The sequence below is a fragment of the Neodiprion virginianus genome, chromosome 2, assembly GCF_021901495.1.
Source record: "Neodiprion virginianus isolate iyNeoVirg1 chromosome 2, iyNeoVirg1.1, whole genome shotgun sequence".
NCBI classification, from domain to species: Eukaryota; Metazoa; Arthropoda; class Insecta; order Hymenoptera; family Diprionidae; genus Neodiprion; species Neodiprion virginianus.
In genome coordinates this window covers 14046443-14068227 of record NC_060878.1, presented here as the reverse complement: position 1 = coordinate 14068227, position 21785 = coordinate 14046443, and the positions used below count along the sequence as shown (strand labels likewise).

Genomic DNA, 21785 nt, shown 5'->3' with positions numbered 1-21785 from the left:
GGCCGAGGCTAATGACTTCCCAGGATCCGCCAAGCAACAGCCGGATGCTTATTGTTCGATAAGGATTTTCATCGCTATGATTGTAATCGATCTAATTAGATATCTCGATATACTTGGCGTACTGCCAACCGTGCCTGATAAGGTTCAAATTAATTTTTTATAAAATGGAAAAGCACGCTTAGATTATATAATACCTAGTTGGTGCTCATTCAACTCACCGAAATCTCATAAACTGCAGAATAATCGGTGTACCGTTTGCGTGTCGCGTCGCGTCGCGTGCCGAGGATTGATTATTTGTTATATTATTATTCCAAGCAGGTAATGCATTGGGACAATGTTCGACACGGGTGGAATTGGACAGCTCCAATGTTTGGTGAATGAGAAGTTTGCCCGAATGTCACTCTTTTAAATGATTTCTCTAGCAGATCGTTAGGAATGGGACAAAGATTGTAAAACAATGTAAAATCATCCCTACTCGTATCGAAATATAAGAAAATTTTAACAGATTGAATGTATTTTTGTGTGGAACGTATAGTGATGTCGACTGTTCCGACTTCATGAGACTGGGGTAATGTGGCGGCTTTTAATTGAATCTATACGCACGAGAAAACAGAACTAAACGGACCGAATCAAAAGGAACCAAAAAATTTTTACAATCTAGTTTCTAGAGTTTAAATTTCGGTCTATAATTAAAAAATTACTCAAATTTTTCTTCGTTTTTGTTCAAGTCAACATTTAATCCCGTTCTCGCTACAGGGCTCAGAGTAACGAAGTCGATACCGAGTCGGGGGGTGGTTGAGAAAATGAAGACGCAATGCAACGTAACGCGAAGCAAAGCGCCGCCAAGTCTGGTCATGCAGGGGTGCCTGGCGCCGGGACGTCGCCGCCCGCACCACCGACGATAAACTACACTCATACAAAAGGATTCGCTTGCACGTGAGAAGAAAAGTGGTTCCGCGATACTCTGTGCTCGGGGGCGAGGTCACCCTCAGTTGCGAAAGCGGGGTATGTCTGGTGGTGTTTCCCGGCACCTTGCATCATTGGAATAAATGCATCGATCTACAAATTCCGAGAACTTTGGACTTAATCTACCTGCACTGACGAAGGCAACGTTTCCGGATGCTTAATGGCCGAAGTAGATGTCGACGCGACTTAATTCACTGCTGATTGTGAGTGTCGCTCGGTAATTCGGGGAGTCTGCATGTCTCTGTCCAACTGACAGCTACCATCGTAGCATACGTAATGTAGAAGAGTCGAAAGTGAGGGGCTATTCACCCAAGGAAGTCATAAATTTAACAGCTAGAAGTCAAATTGCATATCAAACGGACTTGAGTGTTTGGAGTATTATTTGAAATAACAAGGAATAAATCGAGATAGCTGATATCTTTGGAAATCACTACCAATCATTTGATCAAATGAAATCACGTGATAGAGTTGAAGAAACCGTGATGCATGTATCCAAATACCTCGAACAATGTTTCGATAAGACGTTAAGATTCCATTGATTTCTATCTCATGTGATGTGCTTTCGTTCACTTTCGCTTGACGAAGATATTGTCATTTATTTCCAATGATTGGAATTACTGAAAAACGCCTAGAAGGCTTGGATATTACTGGCAATCAGATGATAAGGTAGAAATCAGTAGAAGTCACTGGAAATGATTGCTGCTAAATTGAGTTGATTGAAATGAGATCCGTCATTCCATGCCCAAGTGAGTGGTCTCTTTCCCGAAAGCAAAGCAGACCTTGACACTTCGAGGAAAATGTTAAAAAATCTTGGCTCAGGTTTGACCCAGTTTTATCAGACTATTTCGAAGGATCCTTCTTGTGATCGGAAGATCGATAGGCAAAATATATAAAACTAATTCTGCAGGTTCATCGGTTATCACAAGAAGTGACATATGTGCCTTTAGCGTCACCCGGAGAGCGTTGTTCTGAACGCGAACGAAGGGATGACATCACTACGCGATTGCAATGGAAAGTCGCGTATTCCGCATGCTAACGGTTTAATGATTACAGTCATTGAGTGTGCATTATTTTTATTTCATTATTCGTATCGCAATCTGTCCCTCGCTCTCGACGCCTCGGGTATTGTTGCGTATTAATAACGCCAACGCCCACGTTTCTTATTGTTAGCCCAGCATAAGTACGCATCGTTATCTCTCAGATAAAAGCTCTGATTACGGATTTCTTCACGTCGTCGTATTATAGGTGTACTTTACATACATGCGAGGGACGCTGTGCATGGGTACAAACATACCTCAAGTGCACAAGGCATGCGTATAACTGGGTGTGTGTATGAAAGAGAAAATAAGATATGAAAAAGGGTTTGTAATAAGGAACGCGGTGACATCGCGAGGCAAGATAGATCAGAGTTATGACACCCGATATGCAGGCGCGAAGTTGCAGCGATAAGACATCAAATATTTACTCTCGACTAGCGATAGATGTTGAATCTGGATTTTTCCCATTCTTCATCTCGCAAAAAGATGACCAATTTTTTGAGCCCGTATACTTGCTTCACTTTTCTTTGTCCCGCGCTCCTTGATACCTCAAGCATGGCCACGTTCGGGTTGAATGATTTCAAACTACTGACGATGGGTCAATTTCAAACCGCAGTCACTTGCAACGTGTTGTAAAGTCGGGGAGTATACCTGAACACTCCGAATGGTGCAGGACTAAGGATTGTGCAGAGTCGAGGAACAATTATGGCGTTTTTGTACATGATACTTTAAACGTATACGACGGTGGAAGTTCTGGTTTTCTTCTAACATATAATTTTGAGATATGAAAATATACACTGTACCGAGATTCAAAGCAACTTATAGTTCCATCGATTACTGTACGTATTTCAGTTAGATATATTTCCAGTGAAAATTGGCGTGGTTACATCGTAAATACACGTTTCGTTTTATATTCGAAAATATGTATCAAATGAATGGCGCCATTCGTCTCCTCGAAAGGTTATATACCTATTTTCACGATGCTTGTAATCGAATGCTGACATGCAGGTAGGTCGAGTATTTCACTACATTTAAAAATGTTCAGTTGGTGTTTGGAGAAACTTACTCTCCGACACGGTCTCCGTTCCAGCAATGTTTGTCCGGATAATCCTCGCAGATGGTGTCGGCCAAGGTACCGTAAAAGCTACGGGATCTTCCTACGCTGGCCAAAAAGTTACCCAGACGGAGTCCTGCAGGTACTTTGTAAGATGCAACGGGATCCATCGTCGTCGTGTTCGACGGGACGAAATCAACCAGTTTTGTGCGATCGCATGCAGCGCGTACCTAGAGCAAATAAAAGGAATATAATTTTATTGAGAAAATAATTAACAGTTCCCCGTGAAGTGAAAATTTCATCTCTCTGGGTGTGCGTGTGATTAATTTTGTGTTCAACGACATCTCAAGAACGAAGGAACGAATTTGGATGATTTCAGTCTAAATTGACGGGGCGTTTCTTACCTCAGAACCGATTATATTTTCGATTTGATCGGTCCAGTAGTTTATGAGTTATTTCAATAACACAATTAAAAAAAAAGTTTTTACTTGCTACTGCTTCATAAACTGAAAACGTATCCGGGCACGAATTTCTTTCACTGTCCGATCAAGATTACCCAGATGAACAACTTTTTATACAGATCATTACGCAAGACGGGAAAAAGAGAAATGCTGTTGATCCAGTAGACAGTAACTCGGTACATAGATTCCAGAAATAATTTAACCCAGATATTCATGAATAATTTTAACAGTGTGTCCAGTGATATCAGAATTCAAAATTCCCGTATATTCCCGGTTATTTTTTTCAAAACTCCCGTATATTCGTACGTTATCATGATATAATAGACATTGAACACCGTCATATTCGACGATGTGTAAAACTGATGAATTTAGATGGAGTCAAAAATGTAGAAAAATTAGAAAATATAAGAGTCACAATATTGAATTTTCAAACACGCGAAAGTGTATTTCATAGAATTTCAAAATGTAGAAAGCTGAAGTACAGAAAAGTCAAAACGAAGGGTAAAGTATAGAAAATTAAAAAGAATATAGAGCCGTCACAATGCTGTTGTATTCTTATTCGTTGTGACAATTTTATATTATAGCTCTGTATACTCTACTATTTCTACGTTTTGGCTTTTCTGTGTTCCGAATTTCTATCTATTTAAAAAATTCTACGGAATCGATTTTTACGTTCTTCAAAATTCGACATTGTGGCTGTTTATTTTTAAAAATTTGGATTTCAGCGGGAGAATGTATAAACGGCAATTTCAGCGCGAATTCCTGGTTTCTGTGCGAAATTTCCGTATAATTCTCGTATTTTCAAGGTAACTTTGAAATTCCCATATAATCCCCGATTGCTGAACGTATATATATATATATATATATATATATATATATATAATATTCATATGGCAATTCTAAGGAAATTTATTTCCATTATCATATCACGTTAAAACAAGTTATAGACAGACGTCGTAACGAATCACTGAATAAACAAATAATAGTCCGTCGTACATCCTGTTTTAACGTGAGGTATTTCAAGGCGTGCGAAAGGGTACCTTGGAAAATATTCAATGTAAAAAGAAAAAATTATTTGAGACTTTTTACGAAAATAAAAAGTAATGAAAATATATTATTTTATAACCAAACATTACACGAACATCTTCCCGAGATATAACCTATGCATCTAACAGGTGTGTTAGTAATTATGCATCGTTAGCATATCCATAAGCCCATGGAGGAGGTATCAGAATGGGTTTGTCGGGGCAGTCGTGCATCAGAAAATATGCATAGAGGTGAATTTCACGTTTCACGGTATCACGCGTAAGGCGATGTTATCATCTCGGAATCCACATCCACGAGTCACTCACTCCGTGCAACCCCCTGCGTGGCAAGGTGGTGCCGTGTCCCACCGCGTCTCCTGGCTATGCCCGAGGTATATCCCATAGTTCGGGCAAAGCTCCTCCATAAATTCCCGTTATTCAGCCATTATGTAAATTTATCTTTCCTCTCGACTGTCGTCCGACTCCGCACAAGCTCCGCTTTGCTGAGCCGCTTGCAGCCTCCGAACGACAATTTCATCGACCTAGGATATTTTATACTCCAGAAGCAGTCTCGAGTCTGGAATTCACCCGGTTCACGTCCAAAGCAAATAATAGCGAATGCGGTAAGCCTCTCGTGCCCAGCAAAAAAAATCCAATTTAGTGTAGGTGCGCGTTTTTGGACCCTCAAATTAATCGACGAACATCAACAATGATCCCGAATGCCACATAGAAAGTATACATTGGTCAAATTGCTCTCGAGCGTATTTTGCAATCAAAGATAATATTGTTTATAAATATACTGGTCAAGCCACAGTAATCCTCTCTTTGTTCCCAGGATACATTTCTCACATGTAAGTGGCGAGGTAAGTGGATATTTATAACTTTTCACTACGTGCTACTAAGCATGGACTCGTTCGGTCGTGAATGTGATATAAGATGTGATTCGTAACGATGTCGACAAGTTGGATGGCGAACGTTATAGCTGTTCATTGCTAGGTCACAACAAAGTGTTCCAGTCTTCACACGGCAATCTGTCACAGCGTTATCACAAGCTAAATTCGCTGATCTAAGAGTGGCTAAAAGTGTTCAGGTACCGCTTGAACATCACTTGCATCTTGTTCCAACATATTTGGTATTATACGAACATACGATGCAGATTATTACATCACTTACAATATATTGGGGCCAGGCTCTTGAAATGTTTCGACATTAAGAGTCCGCTTGGCAGAAATTACATTATTCGTGTAAATGTTGAATATTTATGGACGATGGATAGTTTCTTTGTCGTAGAAAGCGCGACTGAATCTGCAGCGAAGAGCATGAGGCGGGTCACATGGCAACAAGAGACGTTCGGAGTCGCGTGCAGCATCTCGTCTTTCTCGCATTAACGAGGCCGATTGGGACTCTGTCTTCCTTTGCGGGTTGACTCACGCCCGGTCCTTTGCCGATCTTGCCCTACCAGGCGAAATGCACGCACCCAGGCTTCGCGTTCAGGAATAACAGGTTCGTTGTGCCCTGTAGAGCTGCGCAGTGTTGTACATTATACACCCAACGCCCCGAATTCCGACCACCACCTTCTTCTAATTCGACAGCACCGAATCCGCCAGCAACAACCAAATTCGAAAAATATCAATCCTCAAAAAAGAAGAAAACGTAGAAAGTTTTTCGGACTCAAAAATATGGTGCAAAATAATTTCATAGTTTGCCGACCGGCACTATGACGATTATTTTGCATCTTATTAATCAGATGTTAACTTAATCGAGAATGAAAATTCCTTGCTGCTTCTTCAATATATTTATGTACAAGTCGGGTCAAAACGTGCGAAGGAACTCTAAAGACCTTCACGATTCTATCTGCGCGTTGTTAAACTTTGACCCGCTTGATAACTCTATAATCAGACTGTATTGTGAGATATTGTAACAATGTCCAGGTTAGTCAACCCGCAAGCTTCTCTCCACTGCAACTTCAATGAGCCAACCCTCGTTAGGAAGAAGAGAAACAAGATTTTGATCCAACATATTTAAGGACATACCGACAAGATAAACCGATCACTGAATCGAACTTCAAAAATCAATGACATTTGACTGATTCTAAACTGTAGCACGCAATTCCCATCCATGTGTATAACAATACAGATGTATAAAAATCTTCAGGATGGTGAAGAAGAAGAAATAATGATTCAATTCAAAGGCCGAGTGATGGGAGACTAAATTTTATATTATAGTTAAACAGCGTCTAGTTTATGACATGCAAAGCAACTGTGTACTGCGATATCTTTTTCCAGGTGAGTTGCGAAACGTTATCCTACAGTCATTGACGTCTCGTCGTTTTACAGACTCGGGTGTGCGTACATACAAGTATGCGGCAAATCTTTGCAACTAGAATCATTAGATGCAAAGATATACAGAGAGGTCATTACTTATGACTTTACACACATTTCGCGGCTGTGGCAACGGTTGCATGTGAACTACTGTTTTTACTACAATCTGAGATTTAAAGATGAATCGGCCGGGAACGTCTGAATGAGGAGTTTGAAAAAGAGTCGTGATCCGTTTCAAAAATCTTTGGTACCTAATGTTATTTGCAGCAATGATAGTGAATATAATCGAACCAATGTCGCTACTATGTGACAGAATTGTATCTGAGAAAATTTGAATAACGCAAACCAAGATGTTAACAATTTGAGAAAAGGTTTTTACAAATAATTATCTTAAGAGTGGATAAAAGTAGATTTGTATAAGTACGGTTATACAACAGATGTTATTCGGAAATTAAATTAGCGTATTATAAGTGTACCACTAAATAACATTTTCAGAATGTTTTTTAGACCATTTGTAGGAATCTGGTTTGAACGTTATAGTTATAAATACGTTTCCTAAATTGTTAATATCTAAGCTCGTGTTATTCAAATTCCCTCAGATTTATTAGTACTTATTGTGAAGTAAGAATGTTGTTTCATTCGCGTTCACCATCATTGACACTACATATCATTGCTGAAGTTTTTGTCAAAGGTGTTGCCTCTTTTCCCAACTTTTGATTCAGACGGTTTGACGGATTCATCCCTATCTCTTATCCAAGTACTCACCCTTGGATCGATTCCATTCGCATTCAAGGTCCCCGGTGTCGTCTGCTGCCACCTGTCTGCTACGCGAGTTGAATAGGTGACAGCAGACGACATCGGTGACCTTGAATTTGAACGGAATCAATCCAAGTTTGAGATATTCTACTCTCTGCCAAAATAGAAGTTGTCAGGCCGAAATAGATGATTGACACCGAGAATATCTCCCATAGAGTATCGGTAGTATGAAAAAATAAAAACGTCACCTCGAAGAGTTCCGACTACGTGTCTGCAAAATTTGATAAAAATTGCAGAATAGTGCTGACTCATATTTAAGGTTCTATGGATGAGGGGACAAAAGCTTACAACACCTCACAATTTGTAAATTCGAATACTCCGAGGATTACACATTAGTATAAAACCCAAGAGAGTCTATTATACGTTCCTCGAAGGCTGTCACGAGTTGAATACCCCCGAATGATCGTTCATGTCGTACACTCAGCGAGCAAATATTTTAAGGATTCCTTTGTATACATGTATATATACAAGGAGCTGTATCGCCGACACACCAATCTGGAATGCGACCTTTCAGACGCGGCAAAACGATGCCTTTCCTCCCAGCTGTGAAGAATTATTAGTACCGTCATAGATCAAGCCAATGGGAGACCCCCTGCCAGTCTCAGGGCGCAGGGTGCAGGTAGGCGCCTGCGAAATCAGGTTGGCGCAGGTTGGCGCAGGTTCGCGCAGGTCGGCTCGGTGGTTTCCTTGGCAATGTGGCATTTAATCATGCAGGGCACAGTCATCCGCGTTCGAACCTCTCGAACCGCCCGCTTTAAGGGCCCTTTGTCCCGTTTTGGTCACTTTAATTTTGTTTCTTTCGCTCGTTCGGAGGAGATGAATTCGCCACCGTGTTAGTCACACGCTGGCGACCACTGTGAAAAATTTAATTAGATACCGGTCCCGGCGCCAACTTTCGCGCCCTTCGAACGAAGAATTATAATATTTGGTTTATTGACGGTACTGACGATCGAGGATAACTGCACCGGTGAACGGCGCACTTGATTTCAGATTGATAATGTTTCGTAACACGGACGCTACGGATAATTGGAATGAAAATATATCGATCATTTTACAGAGGTTAAATGTAACGCAAGCTTTATCCAACGCCACTCGTATACTAGCTAAAATTTCAACATTAATTGCAAGGATATCGATCGTTCCTTTGGTTCTCATCAGCTGTCGGTAAATGTGACACGAGTCGTAAGAATGGCGGGAGGGCCATTTACTTGGAAATAAAATAAACGATTTCAAGGTAATAACATTCACTTCACAACGTTACTCCTACTTCCGAATGATGCTCTAGTCTTCTAAGCGAATTTCAGTGATTCCCGAATCGGGCACAATCACCGAAAGTCAGAATGAATTGTTGAAAATTAATGGAAATGACTTGGTAAAGTGGAAATCAACAAGCACACGATGCCATGGAAATCGATGGAATAATATTGATGTCATTGAAACCATTTGGTGTTTACCGCGAGACTCACGACGATTATCACGATGTCTAATGTTTTCCACACGGTATCTTTGACGCTATCATGTGATTTCAATTGATTCGCCACGATTTCAAATTACTTCAACTGTCTCAATTGATCCCCAATTATTTCAAAGAATATTTCAGTCATGATAAGGCTCTTTATTTTATAAGCTGATTTCCAACTACTAAATTTATGACTTTCTCGAGTGAATGGACTGTCGAGGAATGGTGAATACTCGGCATGCTTTGACAACCCATGAAGAAAGACTAGTACCTTCATTTTAAATACCGCAAACGCAGTCAATTTTCATTCAAATGTTAGCAATGCGAGAAAAAGAGTTCACCAAGCGCACGAGTATCGTCATCAAGAGGCGAGATGTGCTTCTTACCTTCTCCTTCAACTCTGGACCATTCTCCATGGCATGCATGATAGCATCCGAAATACGCGTGTCCAGTTGCCTGATGGCGCTTTCCACATTCAGACCCAGAGGATTGTTACGCCCGTCGATGGCGATTACGAGTCGTTCGACAGACTCGACGTATCCCGACCAAGCCATGTCGAATTGCGACGCTGGCTCGATCAGACAACCCCTGAAAAGAGGAAGGGATATCATTTCAGAAAAGTTTTTCCAGATTTTACGAGTTTAGGGAATACAGACGAGGGTGAATTATGGGAATTTGTATCTCGGCAACCAATTATTCAAATCGATCAGGCTTTATTTTACCCAAAAGAATGCAGACCGAGCTTTATGTACACACACTTCTTTGTCGGAATAAATAAAAAGGAAATATTGTTATTGGCAATAACGTTATTGAAATTTTTTTAAAGATATGATCATCATCCAATAAGTGGTTATATATCGAATTACTCGCGTTTCTTCTACTTTTTACTTTACATTTTTGTCTAGTAAATAACACCATTATCGTTTGACAAAGCGTATATAGGCAATGGTGATAAATTCTCCGAGGATTATAATTTTTGAATATTTTCAACAAATTCCGTATGTATTAATAGCAACTAGCCAATCGACCGTTTTTCAGTATTATACAAAATTCCCCATATATCTCCCGTATTTTCAAGAAACCTGAAATTTCGGTAGACAATCTGCCGGGCGGATAACGGTTGAACTTTTCTCACCTGATTACGTTTATGCAAAGCGCAGAGCAGGGCCTGATGTCGCTGGCGATACCGTGACATTTTGAACAGTAGGTCATTCGCTGGAGAGCTTCGAAACAGGCGGTTTGCTGAGCTGTCTGTGAGGAGAAGAGGGCTCCGTCGGTTTTGTCCAAGACATTTTTCCCGAGAGTTAGGGCTTGGATAAGTACCCTGGTAGCCTCAAGGCTCTTTACGACGGACTGTGATATCTGTTTGGGGATGTCGCCGAACGGTTTGATGCTGTCGACGGCTTCTCTGAGGCAGGACTTGAAATCCTTGGAGAAATCCTGCTTCAGGGGATCCACTGCCCGATGGAAAGCAGTGGGGAACAATTCGTCGAAGAAGTTGAGGAAGCTGAGGTACAGCATATCACGTGTCCGAGGCTGCTGGAGGGAGTCCGGTGTGTTCTCGGGTGCGACGTAGTTCACTATATCCCGATACAGGCTCTTCACAGACGGATACGTTTCCACAGCCATTGTGCGATAAACTTGATTGAAGAGGGTCAAAGTTCTGTTCTCGGAATGCCTGACCAGCACTGTTACGGTGTCTGCAATCAAATGCAACAGATATTTTTCATCAGTATCCTCTTCGTTTGTCCTATCAATCGGTGCAAAAATAATATGATAATCAAGTTATACGAGGAGATAAAAATTTCCGGTCCAAAAAGAAAAGCGCGTATTGCTCGATACATGCGAATTTCAAACGCTTTCCCGTGATAGGTTCTTCCAATTGATTTTAGGGAACAGGGTATTCTGATCACCAATAATAATCCTGGCGAATTTGGTTCTTTCGTAGACTCGCTTCAGCTTCTTTTATTTATAAAACTTGATAGGTACTACAGATTTTTTACTCACGCGTTAAAAACTAGTGTTGTCAGTTTCAAGTAATGAGGAAATTTACCCACCGTTAACCGGGGCTGGTGCTAAGTTTGTAATGTCACGCGTAGAAAGTTAAATATCCATTCAATTTTTGTTTATAAAAGTGTCTCAACGAAATGTAAGTGCAGAATCTTGAATACATAAATACAAATCCACGGATTGAATGCCGTGATATAAAGATTTCTATGTTTTTTCTAGCTGCATAACCTCAAAATTTATCGTAATCATAGGTGTGTTTACTACTTATATCGTATTCTTATTTGAGTATTGTTTTTTAATATAAAATAGTGAAAATAGTTGAACGGAGCGCAATATTTTGTTCATTTCATTTCTTATGTATTAAAATTCGTTTTATTTCGGGACGTTGTTTAAAATAACTCTTATTCAAATTTCGTGTCCGAACGAGCAACTAATTGCGAAGCCACCCGACGGCAAAAAATTTGGTTAAACTTTACCATTTTTATTACTTTCAACTTATCGGTATTCCAAAAATAGTTCGGTAATCAAAGCACCAAGTGCGCACCGCTCGGCAGATTCTGCTGAAAGATAAAAAATTGTTATTTAAAAGACAGGTATATTTTCTTTTTACTCGAGATAAGCTGATCGTAAATGTCATATTTTTGCTGCACCGCTGTTTTCTATTTGCTTTTATTAATCTATCGACAAGGCACAGTAATTAGTTCTATTTGCGTATTACGATTATATAGTACAAATAAGTAGGTACGGTCATATTGCTAATTGCCTCGGGTTATCAAGCTGACGATAATATATTTCGTACATGAAACGATATGCGTTTACGAGAGTTTCCGAACTCTGCAGTAATATTTGCGTTAGCGTTAATGGCAATGCGAAGTAAGCGCATACCAAAGTTTAAGGATGTATGGGACGTACAGTCTGGATCAAAAGTTGAAAAACGAGAATGAACGGTCTAAAAAATTTCCGGAAATATTATTTGGGCCAATGACGGTAAACATTAATGAAACAACATCGCTACTACCTGAAATGTTTCCGGGTAAAATTCTTTTACAGATAAGGAGAATGGACTAGTGGTCGGTTATTTTTTTTCGTCTTTTGCACTTGCAATTAGAATTCAGTGTACACCTTTGTAACTACACATTTTTTCATGAAATTAAATACGTTGTTTTCTTGGTTTATATTTATAGTTCCATGAAGGGAACACTTTTTTAATGAGTAAACAAGTAATTAATCTTTGTGATAAAATAGTTGCAATCAGCAACTTGGTTCAACAGTGACCGATCACTGGACTGTTTTTTCAAAATGGTCGACCACTAACACATTCACCCTGATTATCTGCAAAGTGAATAAAAATAGACTTGCGTAAGTAAGAACAACAAATGTTCATCGACAATTCTACTAATTGCGTAGATTTAACAATACTATTATTCAAAATTGCTTGAATGTTTTTCAATGAATTTCTGAAGCTTTGATCAGCGAGCAAAATGAATCCAAAAAATTAGAATCGGATCAAAAATATAAGAGCTTAATCATTTCGAACGTTCCAATTGTCAAACCTTTTCTCAAATTGTTAATATCTCAGCTTGCGTAATTAGAATTTCCTTAAATACATTTCTAGTACATTGTAGAAATGATGCTCAGATCGTTTTCACCATCATCGACGCAAATAACATTGCTGGAATATTTTGAAACAGTGTTTTTTCTTCTCTGTTTTCCCAACTTTTTCATCAGACCGTGATTTCATTCATCCTTAAAGTTAACTCCGTCGTAAATAAGGCGCTATTTTGTGAGTCACGATGTGTTTCTCTTTCAGAGAGTAATGCTGAGAAGTAACGTATGCCACCAATAATGTATTATTGTTATGAAATAAGAAGACGAAGAGGAAGAAGATCGAGAAGTGGAAGAAGCGGAAGAAAGAAAAAGGAGAAAAAGAAAAAGAAGAAAGAGAATATTAGATGGTAGCCGTGATGTTGAATGTTTATAAAGTTGTGAAACTTGGACGGCAGTCCTGTACACATATCCGTAAATATGGGTGTGCCAGTACGTTTTGAAGCGAACAAAGATCCCCTCCACTCCAAGTTTCGGCGTCAATGGACCATTGTTAGCGATACGCCAACACCAAACTAAATTTTCTTAGACCGATATCCCACGAGCAACCGTCTCCTCCAGACCCATTGAAGGTAGTTCCGAAAACAGGCGCGGCAGCCCCGAGGTTTCTACGGTTTATACGTCTTTCCTTGTCGGACAAAGAGAGGAGGAGCTTTTTTTCGGAAACAACCTTTTACTGGCTGCGGCTCCACCGTTGCGTTCAACGTGGGAACCAAATTCAACATCGCAGTCGTCTTAACAAGGTAGAATCAGCGCCGCCACGCGTTCTGATTTAAAATTGCCAAGTCATTGCTCCCCCTCGATTGAACTGGTGTATATTATGTTACATATCGAACGAAACGACAGCTATACTTCCGGGGTCTTTTGAAGCACCGTTTTTCGTTGTTTTTAGTTCAGTGTCTCATGCCTCCGAGTTTTTTTTTTTTTAATTTTAGCGTAAATACGCAGTAACATCGGGAATCAAATACGGTGGATCGGAGTTAAAAAATATATCCATTCGATTTTGTAAGGCAAACCAGAGATATTCACAGATGTTATACCTTGCAAAAATATTCAAACTCTTTTTTTTTTCTTTGGTAGGGGGAGAGCCTGGCGATCGTGCCTCGACTGAAGCGTGCACTTCACTGAAAGCTGTGAGCTTGAGATTTTTTACACAAAAAACATCTTTTGATATGTACTGCGGACAGAAATATGATAAAATGTAAAAAAGAAGGAAAGCTGCTGGTTGAATGGTTTGTTGGTTCGTTTATGGCGATATACTCGTAGGGGTTAAAATATACCTAAATTCCCGAGAAGGGCTCTCGAGCTTTAAACTTGAAGACGGCTTTGAATCTATCTAACTGACGGTATAAACGGAAAATATAATTCGCTGGACCAAGATATTTTAGTACCTACTGATATAGAGACAGCAAGAAAATCTTTATCAATAGCTAGAATTTTGAAAGTTACTTGGCTAACAAGTTTTCTAGATTGGGAAAAGCCCACTGTAGCTCTGCTTGAAAAACCTATACTGCAGTGAAAATTTTCGCTTCGGCAGCTAAAAGTCTTACTGTTTCTATGTTAACACTACAATTTTCTGGTTCAGCGAATTATTTTTTTTCATTATTCTTCTGGTGATACGCTAAACGATGATTCTGTGTATTATATTTACATTACGGCATCGAACACGTTCCGTACATCATGCCGAAAGGAAATGGTGAAACTTAGCAAACTGAGCGTCCACCTGCGCATGCGCGATATTCGTCGTCTTTTAATGCAGGCTGGCCACCTCAAGCTTAAGCTGTCAAAGGCGATTGGCACAGGTTACGTAGGTGATACGAATTACTATAAGTTAAGCAAACCCGAATCAGTTGATGCATATATTCCAGAAGACTTGGCTAAATTTTAATGTTACTGGACTAATTACTCCTATAACGAATCATCATAGCAACATAATTTCAAATCACCACTGGATGCGTGACAGTTTCTCATGCCCCGTTTCGAGTAAGTTGGCTGCCATGCCCTGCAGGCGAAATCATTGCTGTAATACGATCTCGCCGACCAATAGACTTCAACTATTTTACGCATGCGTAGTCGGTCACTTATCCTGCTAAGTTTCACCGTTTTCTCTCGATACAACGAGGACTTTGCCGCTGTTTCAGTATCTCGTTGCACGTGGCTCGCGGCCACATTGCTTCCCCGAAGTGTTGGACACATAACGCAAGATTGTCGCATCGGATCTCGTTCCTCTCTCTTCTTCGGCTTTTCTTTCTTCCCGTCCCGTGGAATTTCGCAAAAAACTGTAAGAGGTTAGTACCTACGTCTTTCTCCGACAGGTCGTCGAAGAATGAGTTGAATTGGTTGGTGCTGCAGCTTACTTCAAGGTGCATCATTCATCGCGCTTCCTCCCTGCACATCCGTTCAACCGCAGCTCTCCCGCCCCAAAGCACTCGGATTTCATTCTTGCGATTCCCGATGCAGCAGGTATTTCCAGACGTGCGGACACGCCGCTCGCCAATACCGGGTGTGCCAAGTATCGCGCAAGCGCTTCTTATCCGTTAATCGAAAGCTTTCGAGTATCAACGACCGCGACGTCGGCGCGCAGGATCAACCCGACTGCAGGTTTACTGCTTGAGCTGCGCCACGGGCGACAAGCGCCTACTTTGTCTCCCACTGACAATCCCATTTATCGCTCTAGCATTACGCACCAGTGACACACCCGCGACTGCCACCTGTGGCATAGAGATGAAGGAACGGACACCGGGTCGGTGAGTGGGTGTAGGTATTATAGGTGTAGGAATGTCTGTCGCTTCGTATATATCGATTAAAACCGGTATGAGCGAGTAGCGCTTGCCCGTGTAGTTCCACCGGAGGACGAGGATCTCGGCTATCGAATCATTTTATTTTACGACTGGATGGTTTTAATCAAGTATTTTCCATCATCTATTCGTTGTCCCCAATCAGCCGAGATGAACTGGTTAAAAAGAACTTCAGAATCCAAAATTTCACGAAACGTGATTTTTTTATCAGGCGCAAAGCGGAATTGAAATTTTTCATCTTGTTATCTTGCTAAAATTAGGGCATGGATTGATAACAGAGGTATCGCAGCACGTGTACCAGGGGTGAGCGTATAACGTCAAGAAGTTCAGTAGAATTTTGCGCTAAGTATCTCATTCATCACTCAAAGGCTGGACAACAAAAGAAACTTTTCTGCGAAAAGAAGTAGTGAAATTCCCTCGAAAGCATTCCAAGTAGATAGATACACTGACACGGTAGTCAATTTTCGCGGAAAAAATTTTCTCGGACTTTTCCCTGACCAGGTGTCCAATTTTCTCTGATTAAAGGTCTTGCTATCTTCACTAGTGCTACGAATCCCAAATTAAAGAACTCCAATTCTTCGTTTCATCTCAATGTAAATTCGTTAGGAAGTTCAAAAATGTTAAGAAAAATTACACGAAAACACATCTAAATGTATATATTAGAGTGGTCCTTATTTAGGAATCGAACGAATTTTTCATCTCCAAATAATTTAAAAAACAATTCTCTGATTTTTCCAGATACTTATCTCAAATCTAACCCCTCCGAACAAAAGAGCGGATTTCCCCATTTAAAAAATAGGTTTTTCGGCCACATTCTCAGCATACATTTTACTGTAAGAGTAATAATTATAAAAAAAATCTGTAACTGCGAGATTTTGGTCGGTAGTGATGCTAATATCTGATAAAAAATTCATATTATCATACCAAGTAATTTCGAAGATCTGCACACCGTCTAAATCTGACTTTGTTCTTCATTTAGTGGGTGTACAATTCGTCTAGATTATCTGGTACGATGATGGTGGGAAGGGTTGAGATAACAATCAGAAAGAATGCGGGAATTTTTTTTTGAATCACTTGAAGCCGATTTAGAGGGCGGCCCGGAAAAAATTTGTCAACACAGTCAATAAGGATCACCCCATACGCATAAGTATATTGTGTACGTATTATGTACTTTGCACGGTGCGCAATTCATTACTGTTTGTAATGCCGAAGTTTTACTTCTGTCGCGTGCGGTTGCCACACGTGTTTTTCTTCAATAATGAAATGAGAATTTTTTAATTTCCTTTCCAGCCATTCATTAGATGTTTGGTCATCTCTGTTTTTCCCGGACAAATTTTTCCCCCCTGACACTTTTCCGGTTTTCCCTGTCCGTGATTGAAGTGTTGACCACCACCAAAATTTTCTTACCCATTTCTCAAAGTACCAGAGTAGGTAACCATAGAAAAAAAATTTCTCATTGATCTGGAAAAACTACTGAAATCCAACCCATTTCCAAGTTAACCGTAACATTTGCTTAGAGCAGTTTGTGGTCGACCAATGTGCAATTGATATACAAGTAGAGGATTTCAAAAGCAAATTGGAATATAAGGAAACAAAAGATTATGAGTTGGTAGTACTTGGCAGGTCTTTCCATAAACAAACACCGGATAACATAAATTCAGCCACGCTACTGTCTTATTCTGTCCTTGTGCATGAATATGTACACCTAAATCAATTACTAGCCCGGAAATTACGTTCAAAACAAAATGTTGCGTTCCACAACTCTATCTTCTGTTCGACTTTGTTTTCAAAACCCTATGCATTCCATGCGTCAATTACATTCATTGATTACGAACTGTTCTTTTTCCTAATTTAAAGCAAATGTTACAACATTTGAATAGTTGCCGAAGACGAACGAAGAATTTTTGGTATTGGTTACCACAACGACATTATACTTCTTGCACCATTGGTGCTTTTGAGAGGAATTTCATCATACACCGGATCGGCGACGCGGTCCAACGATCTGCGGAATATTTGTCCATTTGGAGACTTAAAATCACGTAGCGCTTTGCGTCTCACACGGATGGATTCACCGGGGTATTAACCAGTCGGCAGCCAGCATCTCGCATTCCTCGTCGACGCTGCTCGGGTATATTTGGCGCGAGCGACTACGGGCCAGCATTCTGGCAGGCCAACCAAGGTGTCGGATGGAAACCCGTGGCTCTCTGCCTCCGTTCCTTTACCTGGTACCTCCCCTCTCTCTATCCATCTCTTTCCCGCCTTATCCCCTGCCTTTCGTCGTCGTTATACCCGCGGTTCTTAAGAGCCTCGGGAGGAGGAAGATCTCTCTACCCTCTCTCCGCACTCCACCTCTTTTGCTTCTGCATTCCGCGCTGGTCATTTTATTTTAGCGCCACCATGTGGGAGAGAGGAGCTTCAACCCAGGACCCAGCCGACGAAGTAGGAGTCCTGTGCCCAGGCTCTGAAATGCACGTGGGAACTGTACCATGCTGCCTGCCCGGCAGGGCCGCATGCCTTCATTGACCGACTCGGGGTATACAAGAACTATAATTAAGTTTCTCGCGGAGAGAAGGAGGACGAGGACTGAAAGGAGAGGGAGGGAAGAGAGAGAGAGAGAAAATTAACAACTGAGCAAAAAAGTACGTCCACACACATGTACCCACACTGTACGGTACAGTTCATGCCTACATAAGTATAATTTAAAAGAAGGAGGTTTGGTAGTACGGATGGAGGGAATATATGGAACGATTTTTATTTCAGCTCTGAGCAAGGGTTTACGAATAATTTGAAATTCTCAATATCGTGTTAAAAACATCGGGCTTGATCCTTGACAAACTCGAGTAAGTAACAAACCCAGAGTATTTAGATGAGAATTTAGGGTGCGACTAAACCGAATGGACAAATTGTATCACCTATCTATTCAATTCCCGACTACTTTCAATTACATGTCAAGAGCGTTTGACTACACTTGAAACTGCACCTGACTGTGATATTCCAGCTAGCTGTACACACATAGCTATCGACTAATCCATTTTGCAGTTCTGTTTATTCAAGTAACTCGCTTATCGCTGAATCAACAAGGGTTGCGGTCAATTACAAGGTTATATCGGTAAGACGTCTTGAAACCGAATGATATAACGGTTTCGACTAACTACTCTGCAGTGCCGAAATTGGGACAGTATAAGAAGATCGGTCAACGGGCAGTCGGTTAATTTATACCAGTTCTCAAATAGCTTCGATATACTGACAATTGCGAACAGATAAATTTTTCAGCTTGACAGTGCAACTTCAATGGTCGTCAACTCAAAGCTGTTAAAATAGTCAGACAGAATCAGGTTATCTCTGCAGTGCAAGTACGTTGAATTGCACACAAGACTGAATACATAATTTTGCGACATTTCTCGCAGGTATATTCCACACAGGTATTAGTCATCGCCGACGCCCGCGCTGCTCGATATCGGTACGAGTATGAGACTTGATGTGTCCTGGCGTCTGGCGTCGGTCTACATCACCATGCCCTTGGAGTGGGCGACAGAAACCAAGGCGGAAAGTGTGCGAGCTACGTGGTAAGCATGCTATGGGAATACTAGGTGAATAATATAAACTTTGTGATACATTTCGTGAGGAATTGAAGAAATCTTTGAAGAAATAGTTGACTTCGTGCAAGGTGAAGGTATAATACCGCTGGACTCTCCAAACAGGCATGAAACGTTTGGATTTGACATCCTTTGCCTGGTTCTGGTACATGGTACATAGACCATTTAATTAGTCTTAATTAAGTACCTTTTCAAGATTCTGTATTTATTCATATCACTGACATAATCTTCAAGTGTTCGTCGCGATTCAAGCATCCTTCTACCATTCGTCGACACAACTTCCGATTGCACGTAATGACTGTATCCACAACTGGATCAAACGATGACTACAACTCGTACGTAAGCCGGTCAAAAACCGACACACGTTTATCCTATAATTCAATTGATCGACAAGAATCAAAACGTTGGAATAACTTATTCGGCGGTTAGGTTAGGCGACGGCCTATATTCTAAATTCTTAAAGTAGTAGAATCGAATTTTTTAATCGAACAAGAAGAGAACCACGTCCGGCGGCTTCCTGCAGGCCCGATATAACATATAACACTTGTGTACTTTCAACACGTAGACGAGGTACAAGCACACGTTATACCGACACCTACACGCCTTCGTAGATCAGTGAAATTGATGGGAGCGGGTATAACTGGACAGCGTCGGATCGTTCACCAACTCAAACAATAACTCGGGCACGGTATGAAGAGGATATATCCCATGAGTGGGAAGGAAAGGTGGAAGAAAAAGAAGATGAAGAAGAACGGAAGAGAGGGAGAGTGATGTGGAAAGAATAAAGAAGGTGGAGGATGAGCGGGTAAGGAAATAACCCCACGTTGACTGATGAGAGAAGAAAAAACGTATTTTTTTTTCTTTCTCCTCATCCTACGCGTTGCGTGCCGGTTTTGGTCGGGCGGCGCAGCGACTGCAAGCGACGCGACGGACCAACAGAGCCCATCAAAGACCACGATTAATCATCTTGTAAAAGGCTCCCACATGCACCGCGCGGAGTTGGAATACAATAGCCAATAGATACTATTCTCGGTGGAGGGAACGGGCGAGAGGGGAATAAGGACCTTTCACGACTATCCTCTAACGGCGATACCGCTGCAGTATACGTGGATGCAGGTGCGCGGGTATCCGTCATCCCGACTCTTCTCTTATTTTCTCCCTTCGTCTCTTCTCCCAGAGCCGGAGGCCCCGTGGACCGGCCATTTGCATTCTTAACGCGATACCGAATTCCTTGAGAAGGATGGGGGAAAAGAGAACGAGCTTTCTCACGAGGATACCAAAGCGCGTTTTGCAAAATTATCAAGAATCACTTACGGACGATTTCACGTCAGCGTTTAATTAAGTCTCATTTAGGATTGCAGTTCAATTGCCGCGTTCGAGTTCAAGAGCATGCGGTTGTATCGAAGGATACCGTAAATGACTAAACTTAATTAGTCCGCATGTAGGATATACTTAGCGGTGATTAAATATAGCATTACGGGCAATGTACTGTGAGCGAAGAGAATAGATGACAAAAATAAGAAAAGAAACGAAGCATGCTCGGACGACGAGATGCCGAACGCCGTGCATTGCCAGTCTTCAAGAGTCAAAGTTGAAAGCATCGTGGATACAGGCTATTCGTTTTATTGGATGATGGGAAGTATTTCACCACAGGCAATAAAAATGTCGAGTTTATTGCTAGCCACGGTATTTTAGCAACGATGTTATCAGGAAGATGCCAGATTCCGGTATAATATGCGGTAAAATATCAGGCATACAGGTATAACAACCTCGTTGGTATTTCTATTCAAACAGGTATTACATCCGACATACGTAACATAATATATATAATGCATATTTATATTACGAAGTGCATGTACAAGATTCCGCGGTATGGCGAATGGATTGCAACGCTGAGGTATCGTGCACATTGTTCCTATGCATCATACAAGCCGGTCGCGTAAAGCCACGTAGGAGTAAAAAATTCTAAAACCCTGCGGTAATTCAAAAATTTTACTGCAATATTATAATTAATATCTTCGGTACTATTTTCGTTACAAAGTGAAACAGGCTGAGCTATCTTAGGTCTCCGCACCGGATGTGACCGGGTTTTAGGACTTAGTGGTCCTGCATGTCTTTACACGACCCGTTTCTATGCTTGTAAAACGCTTTGCACATTCACAGCTACGGATATCCCAGGATGATGACTCGGTACGATGGATACTATTATTGTATACAGTTTAACTTGGCGTTGACTCTCCTGGTCCAGCCGCATTAACGGTATGCACCAGACAACTTGACGATTAAGAAGCTCTGCACATAAATATTTCAAGTACGTTCGATCGCGTTGCTATGTCATCACCCTCTTGATATGACTTTCGCCGACTCATCGACTCGTTATAAGACGTCATCCGCAGTGTCTGGTAATTACTCTGCATAAAGACGACTTTGTTGACGTTATTGGTTCTCGGCATCGAAGCAATGAACGAATTGTCGAGGAAAAAAGTTGATCGGTACCCATATAAACATGCAGTGATTGCAATATAGAATATCTTACGACGGCATATGCGCGATTTTCAAATTTAAACACTGCATGAATTCGCGACATTATTCCACATTTAGCCAATTATCTTTATACGCGACTGAGGAATAGTAGAT

General features: G+C 41.0%; 1 protein-coding gene across 1 annotated transcript in view; it reads right to left on the bottom strand.

Moving 5' to 3' along the window:
• The window catches only part of LOC124299036 (division abnormally delayed protein), a 66289-nt gene that overhangs the window by 10666 nt on the left and 33838 nt on the right, over positions 1-21785 (bottom strand). Inside the window, exons 3-5 of the mRNA XM_046751869.1 lie at positions 10275-10839; positions 9526-9727; positions 3070-3287 (exon numbers count right to left, since the gene is read on the bottom strand). Coding sequence (XP_046607825.1) covers positions 3070-3287; positions 9526-9727; positions 10275-10839 — 985 coding nt within the window. The remainder of the gene's footprint in view (positions 1-3069; positions 3288-9525; positions 9728-10274; positions 10840-21785) is intronic.